This window comes from Podarcis tiliguerta (assembly GCF_965153285.1).
Source record: "Podarcis tiliguerta genome assembly, chromosome: 13".
Lineage (NCBI taxonomy): Eukaryota > Metazoa > Chordata > Lepidosauria > Squamata > Lacertidae > Podarcis > Podarcis tiliguerta.
Window position 1 is genome coordinate 53047768 of NC_139546.1, and position 12990 is coordinate 53060757.

Below are 12990 nucleotides of genomic sequence, written 5' to 3' on the forward strand. Positions count from 1 at the left end.
ACTTACATGTACTGGTATATAGATGTCGTAGTTGTTTCCTGAGTCCACGTCGATGGCGTGGAAGCCGGCACAGGATCCGTAGATCACTTTGAGCCGCTGGCCCTCCTCCACCGTCAGCTCCACCAGCAGCGGCCGGTGAGGCAAGTCAGCAAAAGACTGGAAGACAAAGCAGGGGGAGGCAGGAAGGGTGTTGCGTGTGTGGGGGGGTGTTCTGGCCACGAGGAGTCACCCAGGACCCCTTCCAACGCCACAATCCTATGACCTCGGAAGGGGGTGGATGCCACACCTGTTAGGGGTTCTTCAGCAGTCACCCCTTCACTGCACCCGGGGGCAGGGCTAGATGGCCCCTGGGTGCCCTGTCCAACTCGGACGCTCTCCTCCCAGTCACCAAATCAGCCCCCTCTCCCCTGATCCTTCCAGCCAAGCCACACTTTTGTGAGGCTCCCGCTGCTATCAAAACCTGCTCCCCACGCTGAAAATCAGGGGCCCTGCCGTGCAGATTTCAGCAGAGCCCCAAAGGCTTCCTTCTCCCCCAGGGCCCCCCCCCCCCGATTCCAGCGTCCCCAGTACCTTGAAGGCCATGAATTTGTGGTAGGGCTTGGGTGCCCAGGCATAGACTTCCACTGAGTTCTTGAGTGCAATGACCAGGAACTTGATCCGCTCGTATTTCACTGAGGGAAAAGAACCAGGAAGGGGGGGGGGGCGAGAATGTTAGGGCTGGACCCCACACCTTCCCTTCATAACCTGGGGCAGTTCCAGGCTCAAAGGGCTTCCCGTGCTGGGTTCAAAAATGACAGGGCGGGCTTGGCCATGAGAGATGGATCGTTGGACTGTGGAACTCCCTGCCACTGGAGACAGGGATGGCCGCCAACCAGGATCCTAGTAACTGGGAATTGCAGGAGGGGGGGAGTGTTGCTCTTGTGCTTGGATCCTGCACCTGGGCTACTCATTGAGCCATCAACATTACCGTAATTGGTGGGTTTGGCCAAATTTGATTCTTCCCCTGGCAGGTGGTTTCTGGGCTGCATTGTCAACGTGTCTGCCCCCTGGGGTGGGATGAGGGTCTCCTGGCCCCGACCGCTCAGCCCGGGACCCGCGCCCCACTTACCCACGCGGTAGTGGACACAGCCCTCCATGTCCCCCACGGTGGTCCAGCCTTGCTTCTTCTCCACTTCGGGGTCGTTGTGCAAAATTTTGTTCCGCAGCCAGGAGAGGTAGTAGACGCGAAGCTTGTTCCTCTTCCCTAAGGGGTGGGGCGGGGGGAAGAGAGAGAACCAAGGATCCTTTATTCACAGGTCAGGGGAGGGAAATGGGGGGGGGGACAGGGGTGTCGGGGGGTGTGGTTTCCTGCAGGACGTGTGTGTGCAAGAGATTCCTGTGGCCTACAGTTCCAGAGCCCTCTCCTTGGGCAGGGCTGTGCTTCCGCATCAAGGCGCTTGGCAGCCGAAGGGATGCCCATGGCAGAGAGTCAAGTCCTTATTGCCAAGTTAATGGCAGAATCTGAGACCAGGGAGAAGAGTCAGTGGAAGAGGATTGGAAAAAGTTTAAAGACGATTTACAGAAATACTATAAAATTTATGAATGTTAGAAAAGTGTTGGAATGAAGTTATATGGCTTTAGTAGAAATGTTATAAGGAATTAAGTATAAATAGATTATTAGAGTATTAAAGGGAAAAATAAGGTTAGAATGTGTTAAGACAATTATAGGATAGAAAACAGAGGAAGATGGAAAGGAATTGCTGAAACAAGTAACGAAGTGGAATACAAAAAGGGAGGTGTGAGGAGGTCGTGGAAATTAGTAAAAGAAAGATAAGATATTGAAATGGTTTTTGTTTTGTTTAGTTAGTTGTATGTTAGTGTTGTTAGTTTGTATGTTAGTTCCCCCCCTTTTTTTTTCTTTCTCTGTATTATTGTATGTTTTTTCTTTTTTCGTTTTTGGTGGTGTTATGTTTAATTTGTTGGAAAACTAATAAATATTATTATATTAAAAAAAAGTCCTTATTGCCAAGTTAACACTGATGAGCCGCTTCCACAGCGTCCGGGAGCTACAGAGTAGTTGCCACCATAAAATGCATTTCCCTGCAACACAGGCAGCCAGAGACTGCGCCTGCGTGGAAACCTCCTCTGCTCCTCCCTTTTCACCCCCCTACTGGTTCCGGGAGACAGGGGGGAAGGAGCGGGTGGGGAAGCCTCTGGGCCCTTCCTTTGCGGGACCTGCCTCTTCCTCCTCTATTTCCACCCCATTCTGTGCCCCTCTCCAGCTCTGAAGCTTCTCCTGCCTCAGACTCCTGCCTGCTGGCCGGGGCAGCTCCCCACAAATCACTGGCCCCCTCTCCCCAGTCAGACTCCAGCCCCCTTTCCCCTGGGGTGCACCCTCCGCAGAATCCCACCAGTCTCTGACATCCTGTAGCCCCTGTAGGAGTGCCAATATCCAGAGTGTGGGGGTCAGGTGGGATTACTATCAGGAATTATAAAATAGGAAGCAAGCCATTGTGTCCGCGATGAACGCGTTGCGTTGACTGGGTTTGATTCATTGACAATAATTTCTAATCAAATCCCATAAGCCTCTACGGCGTCTATGTCCTATTTCTCTGCCTGACAGGCAAGTATAAGGATTCTGAAACACAGGCCAGTTGCTTCCTCAGGCATCCTGGGTCATAAAGATGATAGTTAGCTTTGATGTAGCTATTGTAGTTTGCTCATCTTTAGATAGATCTTAAGGGCCAGGAAGAGAGTTCACAAGGAGATGGTAAATTCTCTTTCCTTGTCATCCTTCTGTCCTCTCCTGTTTATGACTTCCAGAGTTTCCTAAAAGCATTCCTCATTGCTTCCTCTTTTATTTACTCTGAACTACTATGCATGCTCAAGTAGGAAATAGTTTCTTTGTAGTTAAAAGAACTTCTTCTGATCTGACTTTGTCCCACGTGGGGTTTTGAAATGCTCAGAGGAAATCTGATGGGTTCTTACGTGCCGTGTAAAAAGTTCTTTTGTGAATAAAACGACCTGGGCCAAGGGGTGGACAGGAATTATTATTATTATTATTATTACTGGCACCTCCTCCCAGAGTCTTGCTGGTCAAGCCTTGTGTGTATTCTATCAATCAGGGTCCAATCCTTCCTTGTTTTGGGAACGCTACAAGCCCCCTCTCCCTCTGGGACTCGAGACTTCTTCTCCCTGAACCTTGCTGTGTGCCCATATCAAGAAGTACAGGGCTGCCGGAGGGGGGGGGGGGCTTATGGGGAGGCCCTAGTGGGCCTAGGCCGGTCCCACTCCTCACCCGAGATGGTGGTCAGGAGGTTGAGCCCTTCCAGGACGTCCATCTGCTGGAAGCGGCGCCGGTTGATGAGGGTGTAGACCTTGCCTTGCCCACTCCGGTCCAGGAGCATCAGCCCGTTCTCGGTCCCCACCAGCAAGTTGACCCCTAGAGCGTGGGCACCGAGGCAGAGGGTGAGGGAGAGGCCGGGGGGGGTTGGGAGGGGCAGCCGTGCCCTGGCCCACCCAAGGGTCCCTGCCTCCTCACCCCAGAGGGCGGCACAAAGGATCTCCGAGTTGAAGCGCTTCTTGTACTTGCGGATCTCGGGGGTGTCGCTGTGGGGCCGCGTGTTGGTGGGGTTCACATTGACCACAGAGCCCTTCCGCGCCTCCAGCTGCAGCTGCTCCAGCCGCCCCGGGTCAAACGCTTTGCGGGTGGAAAGAAAGAGGAATCACACAGGTCAAGCCTTCCTAGTTTGCTCCAGGGGTGGGGGAGTGGGAGGGGGGAGCTGAGCTGCCTGAGGGTCTCCTTTGCTGGAAGGCGGCGGCGGCCTCTTCTCAAGAGAGCCTTGACGGCTGTCCGTCATGGATTCTTGACCTGCGCTTTCTGCATCACGGCGGGTTGGGCTAGATGACCCCTGGGGTACCTTCCAGCTCTACGATTCTACGTGAGGACTTGTATCAAGCTCCCCGCCCTACCTGGAGATGCTATCTTTGGGGACTAAACCTGGGACCTTCCATAAATGGATTTTGTTACCAAATGATTCAAAAACCCTTTATGCACTTTGGTCTTCTTGTACCATAAAGATGCACGCCATCCAAATCTGTTGTCATGACCCTCAAGGTCCAAAATATCTGTATTTTTGAATGTTATCCACTCCCGCAGCCTGCAGGGACAGGATGCTTCATAATATAATTTCAAATCCGGCCGCGAAAATCCTCCTCTTTCTTTTGCATCTGTAGTAATTTATACTTAATCCTTGGTTCCTTCCCTTGCCAGGTAAATCTAGAAACATCTTTTTGCCATTGTCTGAAGTGTCCCGCTCCACTGACTATGAGTATTGTTTGAAATAAAAATTTCTAGGCCTGCAACATGGATCTGTCTGTTTTTTTAACGACAACTCTGTGCAGCACAGGCTCTCGTGCGGGAGGAAGCAGGCCAAGGGACACCCCTCCCCTCCCCATCTCCCCTCCCTGCAAGGTCTCACCAGTGATGGGGATGGTGTCGCCCCCTCCAGGCGAGCTGTGGTAGATGCCCAAGTCCACAAACATCGTGAAGGAGCTCTTTCCGGGAGCCTTGACCAGCCCCCTTGACTGGTACTGCAATTGAGGGGGGAGAGGGGTGCAGTGAGAGAGAGACAGAAGCAGGTTAGGGGACGATATCCAATGCCTGGAGGAAGGAGGCTTCCAATGCCGGCCCCTGCACTGCCCCCACAAGCCCAAATGCCCAAGGACCATGAGTGGTTTGTTTAATTTGCTTTAACTCCCTGAACTTTCCTTCTCTGCCTGCTTTGGATAAAAGGTTAGAGTTTGCAGAATCTCACATTTTATTACAACTACTGCCTACGGTTTAAAAAAAACTAGCTGCAAGCCGTTTGTGGTTTTGCACAATTTGGAACAATTGCCATGAGAATCCCAAGAATTGTAAATTCTTGCATTGAAAATTTTTTTAAAAGAACCCCACAACCGCCAGCATCTCTTTCTGCTTAAGTCCTGCTTGGAACGGCTCATGCAGCAATGGCCAGCAAACCCAGGGGGCTTTAAGAGAGGACTGGGCAGATTCATGGAGGAGGTGAAGGTAAGAGGTAAAGGACCCCTGGATGGTTAAGTCCAGTCAAAGGTGACTCGGGTTGCGGTGCTCATCAGGCCGAGGGAGCCGGCGTTTGTCCACAAACAGCTTTCAGCGTCATGTGGCCAGCAGGACTAAACAGCTTCTGGCGCAATGGGACACCGTGACGGAAGCCAGAGTGCACAGAAATGCCGTTTGCCTTCCTGCTGCAGTGGTACCTACTTATCTACTTGCACTGGTGGCTTTTGAACTGCTAGGTTGGCAGGAGCTGGGACAGAGCAACGGGAGCTCACCCCATCGCAGGAATTATTGTGTTATACATATTCTTATGAGTTTGAGTTTGTAATCTCTGTTTGAGTTTGTAATCCTTGACAGAATACATACTTTTGAATGGATTTAGTTTTTGTTACAACTGACTATTGATTTGAGAGTAGGGACCACTCCCACTATTGAAACTTATATTGGAGTTTTTGGTGTGCTTTTTTCTTGGTATATTTAATAACAAGAACTCCAACTTATTTAACGCTAAGAGCAAAGGGCTGCAACTCCACCCCACAAAGGCACTGCGGAGCAGCCCAAATGCCCCACAGCACCAAACCTCAGGCAGACGGTGGCTGCTCCCCCTCACTCAGATGCAGAGAGCTGGAGCAAAGGGGAGGGGGAATGTAGGGCCACGGCCCTACAAGGAGGAGTCACTGCAAGCCAAAGGAGAAAGGAAGCGGGAGGCCCGGAGCAAGCCTTCCTCCCTCTTTTTAAATTGCATTTTAGCCTGCATTTAAATTAGTTTTTTACCTATTATGTTTTTACTGTGATTTTATTGGTGTTAGCCGCCCTGAGCCCAGCTCTGGCCGGGGAGGGCGGGGTATAAATAAAATTTATTATTATTATTCCCCAAACTCACGTCAGTGGCCGTGTCCTTGGCCGGCGAGGAGGAACCGTTGCTGCTGCTCTTGGCCTCGGTGGGCGAGTGGCTGGGCTGGACCACGTCCGGCAGGTTGGTGTAGCCATTGCTGTCGCTGTGCAGGAGGCCCCGCTCCTCTTCGGGGGTCTGCGAGAGGGAGGGGAAAAGGGGTGTCAAGACAGCGGGGAGGGAGAAATGGAGCCCTTTAGCCCCATCGGTGGTGGGGAGGGTCTTGCAGCCCCCGTGGTGCTCGGAGTACGACACACACACAGGCCCGGTAGGTGCAGAGTTTGGTGTCTTGTTTGGAGTGCTGAGCTTCCTGCCGCCCCCCTTTAAATCATCCTCACCATCACCCAGCAAGCTTCTAACCCCCCACGGTGGTGGAGACCAGCTGCGGACGCCACCCCTTTGCCCTGGCTTTTGACACGTGAGGCATAATGTTTTGGGAGCCACCTCATTCTTATGGCCTCAAGCTGTTTTAAATATTGTGCCACAGATTATTCATGTAGGCTACGACTGCCGCCGGAATCTTAGTAGCCCCAAAATGGAAAGCTCAGGAAAGACCAACATTAGTGGAGTGGAAGGCAAAAATGGTCGAATACGTGGAATTAGCAAAACTGACCCACAGGATCCGTAATCAAGAGGAAACGAAGTCCAGACGTGAGTGGAGTAAATATGTAATAATTGCAGAAGTTTAAAGACTGTAGTAGGATTAAAATAAATCTTATGATGTGAATAGGAAGTTATTAAGAATCTGTGGGAAATGAAAGATTAATATGAAAACCTGTTGAAGGGAGGAAGTCTATGCTCAACAGAGCATCGAGAAAATAAGTGTACATAGGATTGTAGAACTTCAGTGTATTTATTTTGTTTGTGTTAAAGTAAACTCAATAAAAAGCATTAAAATATATATATATTGTGCTTTAACACATCGCCCATGCCCTGGGGCCTTGGGGCATGTCACAAATGAATAAATATAAAAGCCTCAGGACCCAAAGTAAGACGCTCCCCTCCTGCAGAGTCCTTATCATAGAACTGAAGTTGGAAGGGAGGGGGCCAAGGGTCATCTAGCCCAGCCCCCAGCGGTACAGGGTCAAATCGGGCCCTCCATTCAAATGGCAGCACCTCCTGCTTTAAGCTGTGGAGAAAAGGAGGGCAAGGGGCCCTGTGGGGTGAGGAGGGAGGAGGTGGCATTCCTTCCTCTGGCTCCGAGGGCTGGACTAGATGGCCCCTGGAGTCCCTTCTAGTGCTTTCTTCCTTAAAAAAAATATGTTTAGGGGTACTTTCCTTTTCCTACTCATACTGCCCCTCAATGAGGCCGAACTTAAAATTCCCAAAATGTTTAGGGGTATGCGTCCCCCCCAGGAAAAAAGCGCTGGTCCCCTTCCAGCTCTACAATTCAGTGACCCCAGAAGGCGGTGGACTCTCTTCATTGGCGGTTTTTAAGCAGAGGTTGGATGGTTGTCTGTAATGGATGCTTTAGCTGAGATTCCTGCATTGCAAGGGGTTGGGCTTGTCAGGAGTTCAGCCTACACACGAGTAGGACCCTGGCAGAGACACATGCCCGACTGGCATGTTCTGTCCCTCCTGGTCGATCGTTTGGGAGCTTCAAAAGCTTTCTTTAGCCCGAACATCACAGCGACTGATGCCAACAGACATCGGCACACTTAGGGATCCGCAGAGTCTTCACAGCTTTTCGTGACAGACCTCAGCAACTCAGCATTTTGGCTAATCTACTTTTGTTACATATAAAGACACACGGAGCACTGCAACGTGGCTCCCTCTCTCTCTAGCATCAAAGAGCAAAAGAACAAAGGACAACAGTCCCACTTCACAGAACACAGGAACACAAACATCCTGTCTCCGTCACTTCCCACGCGGTGGAGTCAAAACATATGTGAAAGACAACAATCCCATGACTGCAGTCACGGAGCTGGAATTCTAACAGGGCTAGATGGTTTTAGGACTTCTGTACCCCCAGGAAGCAGTTGCTGCACCTCCCAGCCGGAAGAGGGAGAGGCCAGGGAAGGGATCACCCCTCCACACACACACACAAACAGGACGGAGGCTGCGAAGCGTGATTCTCACCCGCTGCACCAGCATGGTGCCCTCGCCATAGGAGCTCTCTGAACCGCCACTGCCGCCTGTCAGATCCTCCACGTCATGCACCACCATGGTGCTCACGGAGTCCGTGTCGCCGTCTCTGCCACAGGGAGGGAGAGAGGGGAGGTCAGAAGACAGATGGAAGCAGCCACATTAATCCTGCCTCCTCCTCCTCCTCGCCCCCGCCCAGAGGTGCACCACCAGGCTCGGCCCTTGGAAGCAGACCCAACAAGAAAGGGAAGAGGACAAAGGAGAGTCGCCCCCCCCCCATAACACTAGAACAGGGCTCAGCAAACTTACCGTGCCTCAGGCCGGTGTCTCCAGCGCCGGTTGTGCGGCGGGCTGGAGGAGCACGTGCCCAACGCGTGCACACACACGATTTCTGGCGCACTTCTGGGTCGGAGGAGCACCGGAAATAGCTTGTGCGCATGTGTACGGGCCTCCTCCGACCCGGATGTGCACCGGAAATAATGCTTGCGCATGCGCACAAGTTAATTTCCGGTGCTCCTCCGACCCGAAAGTGGGCAGCCGTGCAGCGCAGCGCCGGTAAGAACGGGTGGCGGCAGCGGGGGTTACCGTGGGCCGGATAAACAAGTCCCTCCGGCCTTATCCGGCCCGCAGGTCTTAGTTTGGGGACCCCTGGTCTAGAACCTGTGAGGGTCCAATGAAGCTGAATATAAAAAAAGGGGGGAAAGTCCTTCACACTGAATAGGTTTAAACTACGGAACTCCCTGCTGCAGGAGGCAGCGAGGGCCAACAACTCAGACTGATTCATGGAGGAGATGGCTTGGCTCTGCTTCCACGGATGGAAGCAGCGATGGTTCTGAATGCTGGGCGCCGCTGCTCTTGCGCTCGGATCCTGCTTGCAGGTATCCCATAATGGGCACCTGGCTGTGGGAACAGGATGCTGGCCTGGGTGGGTTATGGGGCTGGTCCAGCAGGCGCTCTTCTCATGCACCTTCGGCCTCTCTGAAAGCCCCTTGGAGAGACTCATGAGGAGGAAGAGCGCTGCCACCGGACACAAGCCCTGCTTGGGGGCTCCCTTCCCCCTTTGGTCCTGATCCTCCTGCCACCGCGGGGCTCCCCTGACCTCCTTGCGTGCACCCAGGCGCTCCCCAAAAGCGCCAGCGCGTTCACGGCCCCTGGCCTCACCTGGTCCCCGGAGTGTCTGCCGTGGGCTCGGAGCGCTCCCCTTCTCCTTCCTCCTCCTCTTCCTCTTCCTCCTCGCTCGAGTCCATCTCCTCACTGGAGGAGGAGTAGTCCATGGCCTTCTTGAGGGGCTTGGGGGCTGCCTCCTCCAGGCGGTCCTTGGGCAGCACAAAGTTCTGCGGAGAGGAGAGGTAGGGGGTCACGGCTGCCGCAGGGAGGCAAAGGAGGAAGGAGAGAGAGAGAGAAAGAGAGAGAGAGAGCGCGCGCGCAGGTGGGAACAACACGAAGCAAGCTTGCATGGGAGCTGGCCTGCCTGCAATGGAGACCCCACCCCACCAAGAGGACTGCCCAGTGGGCGCAGTTTGCGACAGACATAGCAGGAAGCCAGCGCCAGCCTCTCCTGCCACCCACCCAAGCCCCAACAAAAACCCCAGTTATCAATCCCTAAAGGTAAAGGGACCCCTGACAGTTAGGTCCAGTCGTGGCCGACTCTGGGGTTGCGGCGCTCATCTCGCTTTATTGGCCAAGGGAGCCGGCGTACAGCATCCGGGTCATGTGGCCAGCAGGACGAAGCCGCTTCTGGCGAGCCAGAGCAGCGCACGGAAACACAGTTTACCCTCCTGCCGGAGTGGTACCCATTTATCTCCTTGCGCTTTGACGTGCTTTTGAACTGCTAGGTTGGCAGGAGCAGGGACCGAGCAACGGGAGCTCACCCCATCATTGCGGGGATTCGAACCGCCGACCTTCCGATCGGCAAGCCCTAGGCTCTGTGGTTTAGACCACAGCGCCACCTGCGTCCCAACGATCCCCTACCCCCCCCCCCTTTTCTGCTCTGCTCAACCTTTTTAATAAGGAATTGGGGAAATTTATAACTTAATCTTAAAGACTATTGTAAACAGTTAAAATCGTTAGTAGGATTGGAATATCACTTGTAGCTTAATGGTGAACTTTAGATTTGGATATCATAAAAGACGCAGGAGGAAATGATTGACAGCAGGACACACAAAGGGGAGGAGGGAAGTCCAAGAGATTCCTTGGAATCTTGTTTTTATGTTGTATGCTGGATATGCGACTGTAAAATATCAATCTGAAAAACCAAACAAAGAACCCCCCCCCCCCCGAAGGAAAAAGAGTGGGAGGAGAAAGCCAAGTTTCTTGGGTTCTTGGGCCCACGTCATGTGAGAGACGCCTAATCAAACCAGTGCTCAAGCAAAACGTGGGGTGCTCCACCCGTGGGGTGAGGCCGGTGATCCCCAAATGGCGCCTGAGTCAACTGGGGGGGGGGGGGCAGGGAGTCCAGCAATTCCACTCGGCAGCCCTGCTGAGCTTGAGGCCCGAAATTTGTTGAATTGGAATTATGATTTCCCATTTCATTTCTGTGCTTAGTTGCTTACGGGTCCCGTTTACATGATTCTGTAGGTTTTGCGCATGGCTTTTCTCTGTTTCAGTTTGGTGAGTTTGCTTCCCTGCCCTGGGGCTGGAAACATTCAATGAAGCGGTGGGGTGGGGTCTATATAAATGGCGTAAATATATAAAAATAAATAGAACGGTGGCCGATTAGCTGCGCTGCCTGCCAGTCCTTTCTCCTCCAGGCCACAGTTCCACCCCCTGCCCCAAACCGAGCCAGAAGCTGTGAGCGAAAGCAGCAAGGGGAACTGGGAAAGGTCCAAGAGAGTGAGGGGGGGGGGTAAAGATGCAGAGGGGGGAGTGATGCCCACGGAGGAAGGGGGATGATCAGGGAAGACTTCATGATCTCACAATGCGGCAGCAGGACATGGTGGTTTGGGGGCAGCAGAGAGAGAGAGAGACTGAGGACGTGGGGGCACTAACCTCTCCGATTGCCCGCTTATAGCTCTGAGTCGTGCAGAAGGAGGGAAAGAGGGAAGGAAGAAGAGGAAGAGAAAAAGGGCAGAGAAGTTAGGCCGCTCCCCACCAGGTAGATCCCTATGCTCTACCCCCCTGCCCACCCCCAGCCCCAGCCTTCGGGGGTCAACACCCCAGCCACCTCCCCCTCGTCGCTTGCAAGTTTCAGGGCAAATTTCTAGTTGTCAAGGGAGGAAGAGAGCGAGAGTCAGAGAGAGGAAGAGAAGGAAAAATCCAGGAGGGAAAAGGGCCAGGCCCCTATGGGTCAGAGGGGAGGATTTGAGGACACACACACACACACACACACACACACACACACACACTCTCCGGTCATGCCCTTCCCCAGAGGAAAAAGGGGAGTAAAGAAAACCCCAAATTCCGTTTAAAACCTTTTCAAGGCAGAGCGTGCAAGGAAGGCCACAGAGAAGGGGCCCAAGAGATTACATGCTCCAATTGCCCAAAAACTAAAGGTGTGCCCCCCCCCCCAGTTTCCTCTCCCCCTCCCCCGGCTTCCCCTGCAATCCTCTACTCCCTACAAAATGGGGCTGCGGTGCAACATCCCCCCCCCCAACTTGGGTGCACGCGGAGAACTTTCTGAGATTCCAACTAAATTTTGGGAGGTTTGAAAACAGAGGTTGGATGGGATTCTTGAGCTGTGATTCCTGCATCACAGGGGTGGGGGGCGGGCTGGATGGCCTTTGGGGGTCCCTTGCAAACATACGGTTCCATGATTCCACGACGGAGCCCAATGGGCCCCCCCTGGGTGGACTCCTCAGGCTAGAGTGGTGGGGAGAGGGGAGACGGACGCAGAAGGGGCTACGGGCCTCCTCCCTTCCTCAGAGAGTACTCACCGCTGGCCGCCCAGGCCGGGACCGGTGGTCATCCCCCTTGGGCTTGTTCCCTGGCGGCAGGATCGGAGAGCTGTCCAATTTCAGGGGGGCTGGAGAAGCAGAGGGGGAGAGGCGTCAGAGAGACCCCAAAGGGCACAGACGTTGTGAAATACCCCCCTCCAATGGAACAAGGGGGGCTTAGGCAGGAGTGGGGAACCGAATCCGGTCAGCAGACTGGATCTATAAGCGGCTGACCCTCCACGGACCACTGTCTCCCACCTGCCAATCATCGGACACCAGGTGACGGAAACACCAAGCCCTGATCGCGAAGGAGAGCATTCAGAGGGCACCATTTCAGAACTTCTCTGTTGGGTGGGTGGGTGTGGAAGAAAAGGGGGCCGTGGTTCACCTGGGGGGCTGTGGGCTTAGTGCCTTGCTACCTATTCCAGTGAAAGGAGAGAGTCCCGGGTTCAATCCCTGCCGGCCTCTCCAGGTACGGCTGGGAGATATTCCTGTGGGGTTGGGCTAGATGACCGGTGGGATCCCTTCCAACCCTACAACTCCACGATTTCCTGCCTGAAAACCTAGCGAGCCGCTGCTTGCTGGTCAGATGGACAAAGCGTTTGTGGGTGCTGGGAATGTGCCCTCGCCAGACGCCTGGGGGAACCGCTGCTGCCAGCCAGTGCGGACAACGCTGTAGGAGGCAGCTTCGTGCGATGCCAAGGAGGAAAGCCCAGGGAACTGGGCGCCGCCTCCCTGTAGTGATCAGGTGGGATTGCTATGAGGAATTATGAAAAATATGGAGCAAGCCATTTGTGTCAGCAGTGAAAGCATTGCGTTGACTGGGTTTGATTCATTGACAGTAATTCCTGATCAAATCCCACAAGCCTCTCCACCTCTGCCATTTGCTATTTCTCTGCCTGACAGGAATGTAGAAGCATTCTAAACACAGGCCAGTTGTCCACCAGGCATCCTGGACCATAAAGATAGTAGGTAGCTTCTTTGATGTACCTTTCCTTGGTTTTGTTAATCTTAAGGTAAAGGTAAAGGGACCCCTGACCATTAGGTCCAGTCATGGCCGACTCTGGGGTTGCGGCGCTCAT

At 53.4% G+C, this 12990-nt stretch overlaps 1 protein-coding gene and 1 long non-coding RNA gene across 11 annotated transcripts in view; one reads left to right on the forward strand and one right to left on the reverse strand.

Moving 5' to 3' along the window:
* The window catches only part of MINK1 (misshapen like kinase 1), a 57232-nt gene that overhangs the window by 3951 nt on the left and 40291 nt on the right, over positions 1-12990 (reverse strand). For 6 of the 10 annotated variants that reach the window (XM_083410034.1, XM_083410031.1, XM_083410037.1 and 3 more), the window contains 11 exons: positions 11909-11997; positions 11025-11048; positions 9198-9370; positions 8031-8145; positions 5943-6089; positions 4461-4572; positions 3521-3679; positions 3278-3421; positions 1109-1243; positions 571-671; positions 7-156 (listed from right to left, as the gene is read on the reverse strand). In XM_083410034.1, the coding sequence (XP_083266160.1) occupies positions 7-156; positions 571-671; positions 1109-1243; positions 3278-3421; positions 3521-3679; positions 4461-4572; positions 5943-6089; positions 8031-8145; positions 9198-9370; positions 11025-11048; positions 11909-11997 (1349 nt within the window). The remainder of the gene's footprint in view (positions 1-6; positions 157-570; positions 672-1108; positions 1244-3277; positions 3422-3520; positions 3680-4460; positions 4573-5942; positions 6090-8030; positions 8146-9197; positions 9371-11024; positions 11049-11908; positions 11998-12990) is intronic. The other 4 variants (XM_083410035.1, XM_083410029.1, XM_083410033.1 and 1 more) reach the window with 1 other exon arrangement.
* Positions 2044-12990, forward strand: part of LOC310663235 — a 56298-nt gene continuing 45351 nt past the window's right edge. The window contains exons 1-2 of the long non-coding RNA XR_014504414.1: positions 2044-2449; positions 12657-12924. This is a non-coding gene — a long non-coding RNA (uncharacterized lncRNA). The remainder of the gene's footprint in view (positions 2450-12656; positions 12925-12990) is intronic.